The 20,222-nt window shown below is 40.5% G+C and overlaps 1 protein-coding gene and 1 long non-coding RNA gene across 3 annotated transcripts in view; one reads left to right on the top strand and one right to left on the bottom strand.

Annotated features, from left to right (window-relative positions):
* The first annotated feature begins 4,739 nt into the window (after positions 1 to 4,739).
* Positions 4,740 to 20,222, top strand: part of APH1B (aph-1 homolog B, gamma-secretase subunit) — a 33,760-nt gene continuing 18,277 nt past the window's right edge. The window contains exons 1-4 of one of the 2 annotated variants that reach the window (XM_049104131.1): positions 4,740 to 4,943; positions 6,212 to 6,382; positions 12,645 to 12,715; positions 13,775 to 13,897. In XM_049104131.1, coding sequence (XP_048960088.1) covers positions 4,831 to 4,943; positions 6,212 to 6,382; positions 12,645 to 12,715; positions 13,775 to 13,897 — 478 coding nt within the window. In that variant the 5' untranslated portion in view covers positions 4,740 to 4,830. The remainder of the gene's footprint in view (positions 4,944 to 6,211; positions 6,383 to 12,644; positions 12,716 to 13,774; positions 13,898 to 20,222) is intronic. The other variant, XM_025472577.3, reaches the window with a different exon arrangement.
* Positions 5,159 to 20,222, bottom strand: part of LOC112675802 (uncharacterized) — a 43,761-nt gene continuing 28,697 nt past the window's right edge. The window contains exon 2 of the long non-coding RNA XR_003146074.3: positions 5,159 to 5,951. This is a non-coding gene — a long non-coding RNA (uncharacterized LOC112675802). The remainder of the gene's footprint in view (positions 5,952 to 20,222) is intronic.

Raw genomic sequence — 20,222 nt, forward strand, 5'->3', positions numbered from 1 at the left:
ATCCTTTGCTTTCACTTTGAGGCCTTTCCACTGTTCCTCCATTTCTTCCCTATTTTATTTTTGCCAACTCCTTTATTTTTTTTTTTAAGATTTTATTTATTTATGAGAGACAAGAGAGAAGGCAGAGACCGAGGCAAAGGGAGAAGCAGGGTCCTCGCAGGGAGCCCGATGTGGGACTCGATGTAGGATTCGATGTGGGATTCAATCCTGGACCCTGGGATCAGGCCCAGATGCTCAACCGCTGAACCACCCAGGAGTCCCATTTTTGCCAACTCCTAAGCAGAGACCTGAATGAATGAGTATTCTCCTTAACAAAATCTCACATATCTGGACTGGATGCCCTTCGCCCTTGCTGTATATTCTCATGGCATCCTGTATCCGCCTGTCTGGCTTCCCGCTAGACCATAAGCTCCACGGAGACAGGAGCACATCTGTTTCTTGTGTATTCCCAGTGCCTAGCACTGTGCCTGATATTTTGTAAGCATTCAGTATGCATTTTGAATGAGTGAATAAATGGTTGAGTAAATATAAACCTAGGGGGATCCCTGGGTGGCTCAGTGGTTTAGCGCCACCTTCAGCCCAGGATGTGATCCTGGAGACCCGGGATTGAGTCCCACATCAGGCTCCCTGCTTGGAGCCTGCTTCTCCCTCTGCCTGTGTCTCTGCCTCTCTCACTCTCGCTCTCTGTGTCTCTCATGAATAAATAAATAAAATCTTTAAAAAAATAAAAAATAAAAAAAAACCTATCAGCACTACCAGAAAACAAAGCTCAAGTGAATTCATTAGTGTCTTGTGAATTACTTGTGGGTCTGTCAAAGCCTTATTTGATCAATTGCTAAAATATGATATTGCTTTTGTCTACTCACCCCGCCTCCTGACCCCCCTCCTCCCAGCTCCCCACATGCACCCAATTCTGAGGAATTCTCAGAGGTCTATATCCAGATCTATTGTATATGCCAGCCTCCTCTGCCCCTCACCTCTTGGGGATTATTTATTTATTTATTTGAGAGAGAGAGAGAGAGAGAGAGAGAGCGTGCACACATGAGCAGGGGGAGGGACAGAGGGAGAGGGAGAATCTTAAGCTTAGCATGGAGCCCGATGTGGGGCTTGATCTCAAGACCTTGAGATCATGACCTGAGCCAAAATCGAGTCAATGCTTAACCGACTGAGCCACCCAAGTGCCCTACCTCTTAGGGATTTAACTTCATCACTTAGTACCTTATGTTTTCAAGTCTTGGAGAGAAGCTAATAGTAAGTACATAAAAACTTGGAGTCAACAGCACTGCTACTTAGCTTCAAACCCCTCTCTTGTAAACAGAATTGTTGAAGTCCGTGTAAAAGTGCTTTTTATATTATTTTAAAGATTTTATTTATTTATTCATAGAGATGCAGAGAGAGAGGCAGAGACACAGGCAGAGGGAGAAGCAGTCTCCACGCAGAGAGCCAGACGTGGGACTCGATCCAGGGTCTCCAGGATCACGCCCTTGGCTGCAGGTGGCGCTAAACCACTGCGCCACCAGGGCTGCCCTAAAAGTGCTTTTTAAACACTGCATTGTATAAATGTAAGGAAATGCATTGTATGCAATGCATTGCATAAATGTAAGGCAATTTGAAATTAGTTTTTTGGTAAATAACCATGAATGTTGATGATTATTTTATTGGTGAATTTGTCCATTTGATCTAGCTGCTTTCTTCTTTTCTATTCCAAAAGATATCGGTTAAAGATGTCTTTACTGACATGGGAGACAAACTCATTACATTTTATAGTACCTTTCCATTTTTTAACTAGATTTGAGGACTAAGAGTGAACTGAAACATGGTCAAGATACTATGAATACAAATTCTCCCAACTTCTAGTTTTGCATGTTGAGTTGCCTACTTCCAAAATATTTGAGGCAACTTTAACCAAGACAGATAGATCTAGTTACAATTAGGGTAATCAAATCATTAAAATAGGGATCAAAGGGACACCTGCGTGGCTCAACAGTTAAGCATCGGCCTTTGGCTCAGGGCGTGATCCTGGAGACCCGGGATTGAGTCCCACATCGGGCTCCCTGCATGGAGCCTGCTTCTCCCTCTGCCTGTGTCTCTGCCTCTCTCATGAATAAATTTAAAAAAAAAAAAACTTAAATAAATAGGGATCAAAGAATAAGTCATTTTCTGAAGTCATGGCAGTAATTATAATAACAAAAACCTAGAAGAATAGTTGCTACAATTGACTATTAAATTTATCCCTGAGCTTCTTGGGAGTCAAGATAAAGCCTGAATACGACGATTTGGCACTCAGAGCTAAATATATGCATTTGTCAGGAGAAACAAAAATGTTTTCTAGCCCTGAACTCAAATAGTAAAGCATGGATCTGTGAAAGATATTGAACAGTGGTAATTAAAGTTTTATAAAATATGGAGGAAGAAATGTAGATGGCCATTGTTGTATAAAATCTTAGTTTATGCTAAGGACCTGAGTACATTATGCTTCTGTGAAGGCATTTCTGCTTGGAGCTGAAGCAATGGAATTGCATTTGATAACTTTGATTCAGGACAGAACCAAAAGAATCTATGCAGGGGTGAGTCACTCTATCATTTTGAACTGTTGTCTCAACCTAAGTTTCAATAGATGCTTATATAAGACGTTTCAAAATGAAGTATTTTGTGAAGTAAATAGAAAATATATATGTCTGTTTTCAATGGGTGAAGATGACATTTTACCATAAGAATTAAATGCTTTTATTTGAAGACCCATTTTCAGAGATGAGATGAAAAACCTCTTCAGTCAGGTCCCAACTTTTGTCTCCTGGTGTTTGTCTTTTCAGTGTTGACTTCCAACAGTTTCACTCATGATAGACATTAAATAATGAATAGGAATGGCTAACACTTAAATAGTACTTACTGTGCAGGCACAATCTTCAAAATAACCCATGAGATACTATCATCATTCCTGCTAAAGGTGGAGAAAAGTCTTAGATGTGAATGATCAGGGTAACCTTCTGATTTTAATTTTAATTTATTTTATTTTTTTTTAAATTTATTTATTTATTCATGAGACACAGAGAGTGACAGAGAGGCAGAGACACAGGCAGAGGGAGAAGCAGGCTCCATGCAGGGAGCCCGATGCGGGACTCGATCCCAGGGACCCCAGGATCACGCCCTGGGCCAAAGGCAGGCGCTAAACCGCTGAGCCACCCAGGGATCTCTTGATTTTAATTTTTTTTTTTATTTTAATTTTTAAACCTCTCAGAGATTGTTAAATTAATATAGAATAGCAAATATTTGTAAGTTCCATTTTGTTAATTAATTTTTTTAGCTGAACAGATATTTAGTGAGCAGCTTTCAGGTGCTGTGGAAACAGAGAAACAAAACAAAAAGTCCTGCCTTCCAAAAGCTTAGATTTTAACTGGCGACATAGATGAACAAGTGAAAACAAAAGGGAGATTTTATCGTTACTATAGGATGGGTGATCAGAGAATGCCTCCAAAACTAACTTTTCGGGAGGCGCCTGGGTGGTTCAGTCAGTTAAGGGGGTTTGACTCTTGATTTCAGCTCAGGATCTGAGTTGTGGGGTTCACACCAGGCCCAGGAGCCTGCTTAAGATTCACTCTCTTCCTCTACCCCTTACCCCTCCCTAAACAAAACAAAACAAAACAAAACCCCTTTTCTGAAGACTTGGGGATGTGGGGAGGACACACAAAACAACCCAGAGAAGGACAACCTCCTCCTTTACTCTTTCATACTTGCACTATTGTGAGTTGTCGCCTGGGTTACCGCTATATGGGTGCTGTATATGACAAAGCACGAAGTTCCTGCAACTGTGCAAATGGCAAAATGTGCTCTAAAAAAAGACAAGTTTATTCAGAAGAAAAAATTAAAAATACAAAATTTAGATGTGTAATCCTTCTGTCCAGAGCTGTTTTTCTTTAGTTGATCTGGACTCTTTTACCTGTTCTGATTCCAAAGAGGGCTGAGGAACCTCGCCTCTCCCAGGTCCTCTCCCTGCAGGCACCGACGGCCTGACCAAAGCGCACCAGCGAGGGGTGATGCTAGTTGCAGAGGGTCCGGGCTCCCGCAGAGCCGCCACCCAACGCGGCCTCGGCCTCTGGGCGGCCCCACGCGCCAAGTGGGGCGCAGAGCTTGGCGATGAGGCCCCGCCCCGCCTCCCGCCTCCCGCCCTCCGCCCTCCGCCCTCCGCCCTCCGCCCTCCGCCGCGCCCCGTCTCCGCCCCGCCTCCAGCCTCCAGCATCCTCGGCCCCGCGGCGCCCGCCCCCGCCCCTGCCTCCTGCCTCCAGCCTCCGTCGCCCCGCCCAGCCCAGCCCGCTCAGCCCCGCCTCCAGCATCCAGCCTCCCTCTGGCCCCTCCAGTCCCCCCGGCCGTGCCTCGCCCCGCCCCGCCCCGCCCCCAGCCCCCTCCGCCGCGCCCCTCCACTCCTCTTCCACACCCCGCAGGCTCCGCCCCTTCCGCTCCAGCCCCCTCCCCGTGGCCCGTCCCGCCTCAAAGCCCCGCCTTCCCCGCTGCGCTCCGCCCCGCCCCTCCCCTCCCCTCCTCCAGCCCCTCCTCCTCCCTCCGCCCCTCCTCCCCCTCCCGCCCTCTCCGCCGCGCCGCGCCCCGCCCCGCAGCGCCCCCACCGCCTCCCGCTCCGTCCGCCGCGCTCCGCCCGGTCCCCCCAGTCTCCGCGGCGCCCCGCCTCGCCCCCCCAGCCCTTCCCAGCCCTCCCCAGCCCCCTGCTCCCGCCCCTCCGCCGCTCCCCGCCGGCGGCCCCGCGCCCCGCTCGGCTCCGTGGGCGCTCGACGCAGCTCGCGTCCTGGCCAGGCCCCCGGGCCGGCTCCCGCGGTCGCCATGACGGCGGCTGTGTTCTTCGGCTGCGCCTTCATTGCCTTCGGGCCCGCGCTGGCGCTTTACATCTTCACCATCGCCACCGAGCCGTTGCGCGTCATCTTCCTCATCATCGGGTGAGGCGGTTGCTCCGGGACACCCCGGACCCGGGCCCCCCCCCCCCCCCCCAGCGGCTCGACCCTGTCGGCTGTGGCCGGGAGGAGGGTCGGCGGGGAGAGCCGCGAGCCCGCCCCGGCGCCCGGGGTCCTCCGAGGTCGGCGGGACCCCACGGGGCGGGCTGCGGGGCGCCTGACTGCGCCGAAGCCATTAAAATCGTATCAAAAATTGTGGGTGAACTTAAATATTCGTGTTTTATTTTACGGAGGGGGTCCCTAGCTTCCGTCGGACTGTCACGGGCGTCTGTAATCGACCCCGAAGGGGTTGCGAGCACCTTAGCACCGGGGCCTCGGGGCCGTAACGACGCCCCGGCCCAGCCCTGCCGAGATCAGCCGCCTCGCCACGGCCAGGGCGCGGGCTTCGGGCTACGGATTTTTTTCTTTTAAAGCTCCCCAGGTGATCCAGGTGTACACCCAGAGGGTGGAAACCCGTGAAAACGGAAGCACCTGTCAGTGCATCTCTGCAGGAGCTTGGTAAATAGTGAACTCTGGCGGCGACTGTGGTCATAATCCCGGTTTTCACGCGTCTGGCAGCGTTTCCGGGGCTTCCCACGGCCCCCTCCATCCACCCTTGAGGCTTAGTACGAGGAGGAACAGCCGTGGTAGGCCGGTGATAACCACCTTTTCTGAGCTGCTTCAGTACTGAAAGTGCTGCATCACAGGTGTCATTTGAAAACAAATGGAGATTTGGGCAAAAGGTTTGCAAAGCGTGTCGTTACAATCATTAAAATCCACAGGTATGTTGTACAAGCCAGGCCTGGAAAGCTCGCTTAGATTTCAACAGGTTTTCAACCTCTGAATTTTATGCTAATCACTGTGTTCATAGAGATGTGGATGTTTTTTGGGGGGAAGAGATATTTATATATGGATTAAAGCATTAAATAGGGAGAGTAGCAGCAAATAACCAAGTTTCCAGCCAGACAGTCCTTGGCAGATAGTCTGCAGGTGTACTTAGAAGCAGCAGGGCCGCTGGAAAAAAAAAAAAAAATGATTGTTAGGAAAAACCTCACATTGCTTTTGGACTGCATGTTCATCTCACCAGGGAAAATGAACCATTAAGAACAATTAATCCAAGGGATCACTTATGAGGACTCCCCCCTCCGCTTTATTAAAGAGTCAGGAAATCTCTTCCTTCTCAAGTAAGGTTTGTTTGTTTTTTGTTTTTTTTTTCACTTTTAAATCATTATTAATCCTATTCATTATGCTTTTTACCCCCCTCTAATTTTCAGAGCTTTTTTCTGGTTGGTGTCTCTGCTGTTTTCCTCCCTTTTTTGGTTCGTGGCAAGAACCATTACTGCCAACAAAGATGGACCAATACAGAAATATCTGCTGATCTTGGGAGTGTTAGTCTCAGTCCTTATCCAAGAACTGTTTCGGTTTGTGTATTATAAACTTTTAAAGTAAGTAAAATGTTTGCTTTACCTTTTTTCCATTTATACTTGAATTAGATTTAGTAGTTTGAAACATTAATATAGTGTGGCATTTGAGAGTCTGTGCCTTCATACAGAGTTGAAAGTCAAGGGATTGTGTATTTCCAGCCTGAAAATACAAGTATTTTTCTTAAGTTTATTTATTTTAGACTGTGTGCGTGATGGGGGAGGGTGGTCAGGGGGAGAGAGAGAGAGAGAACCTGAACCAGATTCCCTGCCAAGGGAATGGAACTTGATCCCACAATGCTGAGATCATAACCTGAGCTGAAATCAAGACTTGGAGGCTCAACCAACTGAACCACCCAGGTGGCTTGCAAATATTGAGTATTTTAGCTTATGGACATTTCTTCACTCATTCAAAAAATATTCTTGAAAATTTACTCAGTGCCAGGCACTATCCTAGGCACTGGGGATACATGATGATTAAAAGATAATCTGTCTTCATGGAGATTATATTAGAGTGGAAAGAGACAACACTGGATGAATAAGAAAATACATTATATGCTAGAAGATAATATGTGCCCTGTGGAAAAGTAAGCTAGAGAAATAGTCACTGAAACAAGAAAAACGATTCTAGCTTAGAATTTATATTTGCTTCTCTTTGCCATCACTCTAAATAAATAAATCTTATGGAGATTATGCCTGCCATTATTTTGACTGCATTAGGGAAAAGCAGGAGTTTATTTTGTGATATTTCATATCTACAATAGAAAAATATATTTAAAAAGAAACCATGGTTCCCTTTTCAGGCCAGGAAGTAGGTCACCTGTAGGATCCATGAGGATCTCATATGAAACCACAGATTTGAAACACAGTTTGAACTTGGAACTATTTTCTTTCAGGCAGTCATGAGGTTGGCTTTGAGTACGTAGTAAGGCTTAATAAAGTGATAAGTGTCCTTTTGTAATTCTGCAAATGAGATAATTAAGGCATACCACAAATTTCATACATTTTGCCAAGAGAAAACCTCAATAACATCTCTTGTAATAGGCTTCTGATAATTTGTTCTTGCCAGTATGCAGGGCCTTCTATATTTTTTACTTGATGTGTTTAAAGATTTTATTTACTTATTTCACAAAGAGGGGAGGGGCAGAAAGCAGGATTCTTAAGCAGGCTCCCAGTTAGCGGATCCCACCTTAGGGCTCTGTCTCAGGACCCTGAGGTCATGACCTGAGCCAAAATCAAGAGTCACAGGCTTAATCGACTGAGCCACCCAGATGCCCCTACTTAGCCCTTTTTTCTTTTTTAAAAGATTTGTTTTAGAGACAGGGGGTAAGGGGCAGAGGGGGAGAGAATCACAAGCAGACTCCATGCTGAGTGTAGATCTCTTGACCTTGAGATCATGACCTGAGCCAAAACCAAGAGTTGGATGTTTGACTGAGCCACCCAGGCACCCCCTTACTTGTTGCTTTTAATAACAGGTATTGAAATTTAATAATGAAGTAATTTTAATTACAAATAGCAAATCAGGAAGCCAGTGCTTAGAAGCAAAAGTCTTAGGAAAGGTTTAAAAATGAAATTCCCATCAATTTCTGGAAACGTTAAAGAGCAACAACCAAATATGAACAGTTAATTTAAGTTTCCACAGGAATACAATCCTTAACAGATGGACCATCTAGTCAGCTGTGGTTGAATGTTTCTGGTATGCAGCAGTTACTTTCATTCCAAAATTTTAACTGTAGAAGATATTAAGGTAATCAAAATCTTCCCCTTTCTGTCCTGTGCTCCACATAGCCAAAATAAATCTTTTACGTGGTTGTCATCTTGTGTCTTTCAAGGTTACACATACCTCATTTCTTCACCTGGCCCTCAGAAGACATAGATGAGGCTTCTAAACTTTTTCCCTCTCTGTTCTTTTGTCAGTCAACGTGCCACTTTTTGTTATTAACTGGAGTTTCCCTGGGCTTAGGATGCCCCACAGTAACCTGCTGTGGTCGAAGCAGTACAGAGAGCAGTCGCCTTTCCCACCCTTGCTTGAGCACTGTACTTTTTTTTTTTTTAAGATTTTATTTATTAAAAAAAAAAAGATTTTATTTATTCATGAGAGACAGAGGCGGAGGGAGAAGCAGGCTCCCTGTGGGGAGCCCAATGCAGGACCTGATCCCAGGACCCCAGGATCACTACCTGAGTTGAAGGCAGATGCTCAACCACTGAGCCACTCAGGTGCCCCTGGGCATTGTACACTTATTTGGGCTCAGGTTGCACTGGTTTTTTTTCCTGTCGGCAATATCACTGGCTCATGTTGGTTTTGCATTTTCACATATGTTGGTTCTAATTTTGAGAGACCCAATTTTGAATAGATTTTCACAGTTTAGGGACATGGGTTTAATAACCCCTTAGGGGGCACCTGGGTGGCTCAGCCGGCTAAGCATCTGCCTTCTGCTCAGATCATGATTTCAGGGTCCTGGGATTGAGCACGGTGTCAGGCTCCTTGCTCAGCTGGGGGTCTGCTTCTCCCCCTCCTCCCCGCTCATGTTTTCTCTCGCCTTCTCTGTCACTATCTCTGTCCCTCAAATAAATAAAATCTTAAAAATAACCCCTTAGGACTTTAGGTTCTAAAATCCAACTTACGTGGAACGACTAAATCTGCTGTTCTTTACCATCTGTTTACCATCTGTTTTTTTTGTGTGTGTATTCTATCTAGAATTTGAATAGATCCTTTTATTGGTACTGTCCTACAGTTCTAAAGGACTACAAGCTGAACATAGGTTGCCATTTTTAATGAAGGTAGTGGGGAATTGGGGACATATGGGGAGGTCAATCAAGGCCCAGTAAGTTCAAAGAAGCCAGTAAGTTCAGTAAGTTCAAAGTAAGTTCAAAGAAGCCTCTTTAGCCTTCTAGGGAAACCATGTTTATTCCTCTGAACAGGCCTTTGGAAATTAGCAATCAGATAATAGGACAAACCTTTGTTAACAGGTGTCTGTCTACTTGCCATTGCAAAATGTATCTTCACCAGGCCTTTGGATTATTGTACAGTATTTTTCTAGCAGATTTCAGACATGTTGGCTGTCATGTAGTTGTATGTTAAAATAAGTCTGTGAATTATTAAGATACCTTATTCATGACATAAATACGTTTAAGTTGCTCTCATATGCTGCACTACATTCAAATATAGAAACTTTGGTTTAATTAATATTTTAACTCTCTACTTCCAAAGTAGGTTTTCTTTAAAGTACTGCTGCAGTCATATTTTTTGCTATCTGAATTTGGTGCCAAGATTAAATGTGGACAATTTGTAGCACTTTTTTTACACACGTGGAATTTAATCAAAATATCACTGCAGTCTAATATAGATTTATTTCATGGGTCAGGCCTTGGGAACAGTACTTCATCTTGAAGAATGAATAAACAAATTGTAACTTTCTGCCTAGCAAAGAGTTGTACTGTAAGAAACTGGCGTGTAGCCATAAGTGATAGACGTTCCTATAGTAATTTCTTTAAAAATCCAAATTATGGTTGCATACATTGCCTAAAACATACATTAAACATTTTTTGCCTTGGGGCACTTGGGTGGCTCAGTTGGTTAAGCATCTGCTTTCAGCTCAGGTCATGATCCCAGAGTCCTAAGATCAAGCCCCATATCAGGCTCCCTGCTTAGCAGGGAGTCTGCTTCTCTCTCTGTCCCTCACCCTGCTTGTGCTTACACTCTCTCTGTCTCAAATAAATAAAATCTTCTAAAAAAATCTTTTTTGGGGCAGCCTGGGTGGCTCAACGGTTTAGCGCCGCCTTCAGTCCAGGGCGTGATTCCGGAGACCTGAGATCCAGTCCCACATCAGGCTCCTTGCGTGGAGCTTGCTTCTCCCTCTGCCTGTGTCTCTGCCTTTCTTTCTCTGTGTCTCTCATAAATAAATACATAAAAAATCTTAAAAAAAATTTTTTTTTTGCTTGAATTGAAGCTTTTGTAATTTAATCCAGTTTTGTCTTATAATGCTGATACCATGTTTCCTTATTTTAGAAAATCTTCCATTTATAGAAAAACGTTAAGGTAATCATTACTACAATTTTTTTTTTTTAGATTTTATTTATTTATTAGAGAGCATGAGCAAGGGTGGGGTGCAGAGGTGGTGGGAGAAGCAGACTCCCTGCTGAGCAGGGAGCCTGACACAGGGCTCCATCCCAGGACCCTGAGATCACAAACTGAGCCAAAGGCAGATGCTTAACCTACTAAGTCACCCAGGTGCCCCACAAAATTTATATTTTAAAAATTGGACTTTTTCTTCTTTGTTCTTGGAAAGAGGAACAAATGCAAACAGAGAATTTTCCACTTCAGTAAAATGGTCAAATTAAAAACACTGTCATCATCAATCATGTGTTCTATCCATCAGGAACATGGAAACTAATGGTGTTTTCTACTTTTTCATCCTAACGTTAGCATTGAGAACTGTTAATGTTGTAGACCTTCCCTCTCACAAACTTGCAACACAGAATGAAGAAGTTTATTAAACTTTTGAATTTATGTATTTCATACATTTGTGATAGCAGTACTTTGCTTTTAATCATTATTGAGCAGCTTATATAAAACAAATCCCCCCAATTTGATTTTGTTGTACCATTATGTCCATTTGTTGATAGAGATTATTACTGCCATATATGCCTCTAAGCTTTAGTCTTTAACAATATTCCTATGACAGGTTATTTTATTTTATTTAGGAAAATGAAACATTTTAGTTGGTTACTGCTAGATGATATAAGATGATATAGCCACTTAAGTTTTGATTAATGTCCTTCCTACCAAATAATACTTCTAAATGGAGAGCTCTGAAGTGGCAAATTGTTTCTTTCAAGTCTAGAAAAGCAAAAGGCCTTTTTCATTATATTTATTATTTTGACTGAATTCTGCATTGCTTTAATTTAAAGTAATCAATGATATTTATATATTTATGTAATTAATAGACCAACTATATTGAATATTCATACCTTGAAATTTAAATTAACACAATACTCAGAATGTAAATATGTTCTGGTTAATTTCCTACTGTTAGAGTTAACCTAGCTCATTTTGTTTCAGCACTTAGTGAAAACTCAATCTAAAGTATTTGGTTTCTTTATTGCTTTAACAAATATACCCTCTTGTAAATATAATGTAAATATCCTTTGAGTCAGGATCACTGTTGCAGAGTTTCTAGCCAACAAATAGTGACAGTAGTAGAACTGACAGCCACACTTTGCATTCCTACTTAACACATCTGCATGGGAGCATGGACTCAAGTTTATGAATTGTTCACAACAGAAGTACAAATATGATCACTCTGAAGATCATTTCTTACTGAGCAGTATTCTAACGTTTAATATAGATACTCATTTATCTCCTTTTCTGAAGGTAGCATTTTATTCTCCTCTGATTAATTCTCCCCTGAAGCCTGATTGGAATATGAAACAAATCTGTAGAATATTTTATCATCTGAAGACCATATGATTACCCATATGAGGGCTCAGACGATGAGCATTCTAGGATTTAAGAGTAAGGAGAGATTAGCGATTACCAATCATTGGTAGAGGTGAATTCTTTGAGAAGCTGCTGACTCAATGAGACTTTGGAGAATGAGTATAACTTAAGTTCTATGCAGTGAAAGGTAAAAGAGAGAGTAGCAAAATAGCTATAGCCTATGTGGAAGATAATACAAAGTACCAACAAACTGGGATTGAAGATATAGTACTCTGGAGAGAAAAATGTGAAGTGATAAGAGGCCATAGGATATTGAATTAAATATTTACCGAGCTCAGAAAGTAGTCAGAACCATTGGTTTTTTTCTTACTAATTCAATCCCTGGTGGCTTGTTTACTTATGTTTTTCTTATTTTTTCTCTTCTATGTCAAAAGTCAGATAAAAGGCAAGAGTTGTGTGAAAATTTTAGTTGATTTTAGTTAATTGAAAAATTGCTGAGTTTTGTTTAAATGGATTCAATTTGATTTATTTTTTTAGGTTTTACTTTTATTCCAGTTATCATATAGGGTAATACTAGTTTCATTTCTATAATACAGTGATTCAACACTTCCATACATCGCCCAGTTCTCATCACAAGTGTACCCCATCACCTATTTAACCCATCTCCCCAGCCAGCTCTCCTGGGGTAACCATCCACTCTCTATAGTTAAAGTTATTTAAATATATTTTAGATGTAAAGTATAACCTGATCAGGAGCCTTAGTAAGTGTCTAGATTTTGAAATATCTTGCATATTTTCCTGATATACTGCTTTCTCTCTAAAAAAAACTCTATGGTTTTATTTTAGAAAAGCCAGTGAGGGTTTGAAGAGTATAAACCCAGATGAGACAACACCTTCTATGCGGTTGCTAGCCTATGGTAAGTTGGAACTGCATGGTGTCATTAAGTGAAAAAACCAGACTTGACATAATAAAAACCATTTTTATTTTTTATATCTTTGTAGATTATTTTAAAAAATAAATTTACCCATTAGAGAGACAGTGTACAGGTGCACACATGCATCTGTGGGCAGGAGTGGAGGTTGAGGGGAGGAGCAGAGGGACAGGAAGAGAAAGAGAAGCTCCAGCAGACTCCTTGGCAGAGCACTGAGCTCAACATGGGGCTTGATCCCATGGACCCTGAGATTATGACCTGAGCTGAAATCAAGAGTTAGAGACTAAACAGACTGAGGCACCTAGGTGCCTCATCTTTGTAGATTTTAAATAGTATTTTATTTTTGCCTTTGCCTTTTGGTGTGCGTTGTTTATTTCTAGCTTTCCAGGACCATTATGTAAAGGGAAGTAATTATAGGTGATCTGTATGTCCATTAAATATTAACCAGGTTTGAAAGTTGAGTTTTTAATACGCATATACTTTAGTTAATAGTTTTTGAGTGATGTTACTGTTATATTCTCTGGGTGGTTACCATGACTTTGGCTGTAGTAGGACAACTTTTCATATTAATGCAGTTAATACCTCTGCAGGTTTTTCTTTCAAAATTATGTTTTAAATATTAGATCTAGATCCCTAAATTGAATCACCCTAGTTTGACCCAGGGATTACTTTCTATGATACACAGTCATCCCTTTCAGTTCTACTTTTAAGCCCTCAAACTTAATTCTACAGACTGTTATCATAAACCAAAGCCAAAACTTCAGCACTGTGTCCTCGGTCTCACATATTGTTTCTGTGCCTTTCTAATAATTTTCTTTTTTCATTTCTTTGCTATATTCCACTGTTCATTTCCCTTACTTTTGCACTATCCCCTGTTTATCATTTAGCCAAGCACTTAACTTCCCTGAGCCAGCCTTCCACTACTTCTCCAACAGTCTCTGTGCCTTTTCCCCTTCAAAATAGTATTCTCTAGTCCTTGGAAACTTGATTTGAAGAGAAATCATAGCATGAAAAGGGTCTAACAATGTGTTTCTTCCTTTTTAGTTTCTGGCTTGGGCTTTGGAATCATGAGTGGAGTATTTGCTTTTGTAAATACCCTTTCCGACTCCTTGGGACCAGGCACAGTGGGCATTCATGGAGACTCTCCCCAGTTCTTCCTAAATTCAGGTATGTGCCTACTAGTTGTGAAGGTTCAGTCTTCTGGTCTCGATGATCATTTGTATAGGAGGTCTCTGGCTTAGGAATTTGAGTGAATATAAATTTATATGATACCTTCTAAAGGCAAAATACTATTAGACATCAGAAGTAAAGGACATAGGAAAATAAAAATTTTGGTGAGAGTATTTTATAATTTTAGGGTGGAATTTAGCATATATAATTTTTTTATTTTACTATATTAATAGTGTTGTGTAGTTGTGTTATATGTGAATTTTTATAGGCTGTATGCTTTTTGATTTGTATTGGTTTGTATTTATCTTCAGTATGAGCCCTAGTGTTTAATTAGTCATCTTGGCCCCTTTTCAGGATAGGCAGTATAACTGAATTTTGAAATTGAGAGGAGAAAAAAATGCTTTCTAGTTTAATATAATGTTATGCATCTAAAATGTATATTTAAATATATAATTTAAATAATAACAACCCATCTTCTCTTTTTCTTAAGAACTAGAACATTAACAGAGTCCCTTGTTTCTTTGTTTTTCCTCCACAGGTAACTAATTCTCTGATCTTGTGTTATTAATTCCCTAGGTTTGAAAATTGGGTTTTTAACATGTATACATGTTTTGTTTTGAAGGTAAAACATGAAACTTTTATTCTCATGAATGTATCTGAAAAAAATTAATGGTTTCCTGCTTTGAATATTTAAAACTGAATCATGCTATATTCTTCAAAAAAAGAAGTTAAGGGGAAAAAATAATAAAATAGATGAGTTGCCCTTTTTATACAAAGATGCAGTATAAAAGGACCAACTCATTTCAAACTGCTTTTTCATTCACCAAGTAAAAATTGTCATCATGATGCAGTGATCATCCATTTGAGAGTTGGTAGTGTACATAATTAATGTAAAATTTCTCTTAAATTTTCAAGAGGAATCTTTAAAAATAGTATTAAGAAAATGCCACTGTATTTTTTATCTCCACAAGCTATATTATTAAATTAATTCACCCCATGTGCATATTCTATTAATTAAATATTATTTATTTAATAATATTGAAGAAATTTCTGTCCTCAAGGAGCTTACCCTACTAGAATACTATTTCTCTAGTAGAGAAAATAAGACCCCAAAAAAGTGAGTATTTTATTACAGTTTAAGGTAATAGTAGAACCAGATATAGGAAGGTAAGTCAGATTTTAAAAACTGCTACAATAGTTTAGTCATCCTTCTTGTTATAGTGATCCTTAAACCCAGTAGACTCTTGCTCCTTATTTTAGTCCAGGCCTTGGAATCTCCTGTCTAGATGACTTCCACCAACCCTCAACTGGTTAGTCTTTCCTCAACACACTTTTCGTATGAATCTATCCTGTATGGAGTCTCCAAAATGATCTTCCCTGTACAAAAATGTGTAATGACTTTCAAAGGTTTCTCCTTTCTAAGAACTAAGTCAGGGCTCATTACATCTGGCTACAAGTTCATAGGTTGGAATTATTTAGTGGTTCCTCCAACAAAGCAAATTTTTTTCATTTTAAGCATTCCATAATTAGTACATTTCTGACCGTTTTTTGATGGATTATAATAAGTATTAGTGTTTTTTTTTTTTTAAAGATTATATTTATTCATGAGAGAGACACAGAGAGGCAGAGACATAGGCAGAGGGAGAAGCAGGCTCCCCGCAGTGGGCCTTCTGCGGAACTCGATCCCTGGACCCCAGGATTACACCCTGAGCAGAAGGCAGATGCTCAACTGCTAAACCACCCAGGCATCCTGAATATTAGGTTTTTATAATAAATGTAATGTTAATAGTTAACTCTCTATGAGAGTCCAATATAAATGAACGAAACATAATCAGAAGGGTACAGGGTACTACTGCTACAGTTTTCTATATTTTCTGGAAGTGGTCTATTATACTGCTACATGAGCAATTTTCCTTTGGTTCAAGTAGCATTCCCCTAATGGAATTTATTTTTTGGCTAGCTTCTTTCACTAGATGGTGCTAATTCCCTTTCATAAGACTAGCTTAAAATGATTCTTTTGGAAGAAAGTGAAAGAACAGTGTGCTAGCAGTTTGAGGGTTGTGTTTGCAGTTTCTTTAAATTCAAGGGAAAATTCATTATTCAAAAGAAAATAAAGTATTTTAATGTCTTTAGCTGTTAGGATGGTAGGCTGACCATGCTGTGAATATATATGTATACAGTTACTTTATAGTTAAAAAAAATAGTTTACCATATGCAAGAGTTTCTTATTTGTTGTAGCATCATTCTTTGGAGCATAAACTTTGAATTCTAAGTTTAAGAAATTACTTTTCATTGCATTTTAAAATAACCCCAAATTTATTTTTATATATATATATATATATATATATATATATATATATAAATATATGTATATATTTGTGTTTGTTATATGTATTATTTATAACTGCTGTTGTTACCACTTATTTAGGCATGAGCTCATTTTTAATTTGTCAGTTAAATCTGTAAGTTTATATGTTAGTTTAACATATTTCATTACAAATGCCTAAGTAGTACAGAATAAATAGGCCTATGGGGTCACTAATTAGTATATTTATGTTAGTATCAGAGATATACTGTGATACCTGTGTGTACATAGGTTTTTTTTGTTACAGGTAGGCATAGTTTATAAATATGTATGTTTAAGTTAATTATTATTTGTAGTTGCATACCAGGCTGGCATTACCTTTTCTTAGAATCATTACCATTTATTATTAATGCTATATAAAGGCAAAATATGGAAATTGGAGTCCTAAGTTCAAGTCTTATTCCTGTTCATTAATTTAGTATTTTGGGCAAGTCCATTTGATCGTTTAAGCACTCATTCTACACATGAGTATTAGTGTTTTTAGTAAACAGAAGTTATACCAAGTTATAACAATACAATTTAGTTAATGCCTGTATTTTCCACTCATAGTGGGGAATAAAGACAAAGCTAATTATTATACAGTGTGATAAATGCTATGATGAGGAAGAGCCATGAGCTCACAAAAGTCAAGCTCTAACTCACACTCAGGTGATATGGTGCTTCTCTTTTTGTAGTACTTTCTGCACTTGTAATTAATTGGTCAACTGTGTAGTTATTTATGTCTGTCTCTCCAAGCTGGATGCTAAGCCTTTTAAATGCAAGAACTGTGTTTTGTTCACTCCAGCACCTTTTGGAGTCCTTTAACACTACATGGTCTCAAATATCGATTGAAAAAATGAAAACTCTGCACAGCTTGTGGAGGAAGTGCTATTTGAGTAGAAACTGAAAGGATGAATAATAGTAAGGCAGGCAAAAGAAGGAGGTTGTCAGGGAGGAAAGTTCCAGATGGAGGGAAGAGGTGTTTCCCTTCTGGCCTAGAGGTAAGAAAAACATTGTTCCCTGAACAAAGGAAGTACTGGACTTCTGTCTACCCCTCAATTTCCTTATCTTTCAGGAAGAACAAAAGTAATACCTAGCTCAGAGTTGTAATGAATTAAATGAAATTAATTTAGAGAGTATATATTTAAGTGATCTAATAAACTGTAAAATGGCCTAAAGAGAATTTGTTCTTATCGGGGTAGAGAATTCGGTTCTTGAAATTAAAAAACAGAATTTAGAGGATAATTTCTTTATGTGGAATCTGGATTTATCACTCTGAATTGCCTCTCTTATGCTTTAGAAGAAAAATATCTTTAGTACTCAATAAGAAAGTAGTTAATATTTTATTTTTAAAACTTCCCTAAATCAGGGGCACCTGGGTGGCTCAATGGATTGACTGACCCTTGATTTCAACTCAGGTCATGATCTTAGGGTCCTGAGCTCAAGCATCATGTTGTTGCCATTATAGTAGTAGTTGTTGGACTCCCTGCTGAGCAGGGAGTCTGCTTGAGACTCTCTCGCTCTCCTTTTGCCCCTCCCCCTGCTCATGTATGCGTGTGTGTGCGCGTGCTCTCTCTTTCTCAAATCTTAAAAAAACTTCCCCAAATCATTTCATTTACATTTTCTAGGCAGTGTTCCTGTCTAGGTAAGGTAAGCTTTTTAGCCACTCACTAGGAGAAATCAGTACCGGTCAGACCCCATGTGGAGTATCATGTTCAGTTCGGAGCATTGTGGTTTAACAGGAATACTGTAGAACTAAAATTGGTACAAAAGAACTTGTGAGTATGATGAAAGATCTAGAAACCATGTCTTAAGAGGACTGATTGAAGGAAAAGGAATGTTGAACTTGAAGGAAAATAGGAGTAAGAGGAATATAGGATATTACATTTTTGTCCCAATTTGTCATTCCCTTTTATAGAATTATACATCCACATTCTTATATGGCTTCATGGTGGCCTGGATGTACTTCTCTGCCCCAAGATTGAACTCAGTTATGTGGCTTCAGTTGGTTAATTGGTGAATGTAAGGTAAATCAGAAGCTAAAAAACCACTTGCATGGTTGGGTCTGTGCTTTTGAACTCTGGTCATGTGCCATGAGAACATGTCCTACATAGTTAATGCCCACTTGACCTCGACCTCAGAATGAACATGTATAGAGCAGACCTGTGTTGCAGCTGCAGTGAGGAGTCAAACCCACCTGTACCAGTAGCCTACAGCAGTGCTGCCCAGGCTGAGCCCAGCCTTAATCAGCCAAAGCACAGTCAACCTTTTAGACCAATGAGCATGAGAATAAATCCTTGATATTGTAACCCAGTGAGGTTTTATTTCATTCATTCATTTTTTTGCCACGATACTTTAAGTATAATCTTTATGTCAAGTCTGTTACATGCTTAGACTTCTAAATGAAAGCTCTTTGTAGGCCAGATTATCTTGATTAACTACATTACTAATTCCAAAGTGGTAGAAAAAATATAACATCGGGATTCCTGGGTGGGTCAGTGGTTGAGCATTTGCCTTTGGCTCAAGGTGTGATCCCGATCCGGGGATCGAGCCCCACATCAGGCTCCCTGTGAGGAGCCTGCTTCTTTCTCTGCCTATGTCTCTGCCTCTCTCTGTGTCTCTCATGAATAAATAAATAAAATTTTTTTTTTAAAGAAAAAATATAACATCTATTAATGATACAAAAAAAACTTTTAACAGTAGAGCTTAATATGCAACTCTTATTCTTTACTGAATGAATTAGAATCTTAATTTCTTATAATAAATTATCATAACTGCCACTGCTTATGACACAGGGGTATTCCATATGCTGTAGTATGTCATCAGTGTTGTCATCAAATATTTTTTCCATTTTGTATTTTCATTATATCAGTAGTGTAATGGTCTTTCCTTCAAGCTGCTCAAGTAACTGAGAATGGAAAATTATGTTGGATTGTCCTTTCATTAAATCTTGGCCAGTTAGAGACTAAGTAGCCTGGGATATGTTACCACTTATGCAAAGCACAGGTAGCCATCACATAGCCTGCAAACAGGCAGCTCAGTGGATTGCTTCACTGAGTTTGGCTGAAAGAATGATTCAGTTTGTGGCTCTAGGACTTAGTGGCTCCTTCAAATATGTTCCAGGCCGCATTCTGAGACCCTGCTATCTCCTTTGCCGCACAGCCAAATGGCCAGTGCCTGCTGACCCCTGCATGGCTCAGGCAGGCTGATGCCTTCTGCTTCTCATTTCTCTTCAGGCCTTGTTTCTTCTTCACGTATGAGTCAGTCCTTATTTTCTTTATCCACTGCTGCCTTTAATTTTTGGTATTTTTGGGGATGCCTGGGTGGCTCAGTGATTGAGCGTCTGCCTTTGGCTCAGAGCGTGATTCCAGAGACCCGGGATTGAGTCTCACATCGGGCTTCCTGAATGGAGCCTGCTTCTCCCTCTTCCTGTGTCTCTGCCTCTCTCTGTGTGTGTCTCTCTCTCTCGTGAATAAATAAATAAAATCTTAAAAAAAAAAACTACTTTTGGTGTTTTTTGTGTTTAGTTTCTTTTTTTTTTCCTAGAAAAACTCCCAGAGATATTTTTCGTAATGATGAGCAGGGGCAGCCCAGGTGGCTCAGCGGTTTAGCATCGCCTTCGGCCCAGGGCCTGATCCTGGGGTCCCAGGATCGAGCCCTGCATCGGGCTCCCTGCATGGAACCTGCTTCTCCCTCTGATGTCTCTGCCTCTCTCTCTCTCTGTCTCTCATGAATAAATAAAATCTTAAAAAAAAACAACAACAAACTTTTGGTGTCATTTGTTACACACCATTTTTGTGGCAATATCTGAGTAATACAGAAAATTACATTTTTAAAAAATGTGCCACATATGGGGACAAAATAGTTGACTTGTGCTTCTTCAAAAGCCTTCCTAGGATCAACAAGCAGGAGTTGGAATAGGGTCTCTCAATGGCACTGTTGACATTTGGGATCAGATAATTCTTTGTTGGCAGGCGA

Source organism: Canis lupus, chromosome 30, assembly GCF_003254725.2.
Source record: "Canis lupus dingo isolate Sandy chromosome 30, ASM325472v2, whole genome shotgun sequence".
Taxonomy (NCBI): Eukaryota; Metazoa; Chordata; class Mammalia; order Carnivora; family Canidae; genus Canis; species Canis lupus.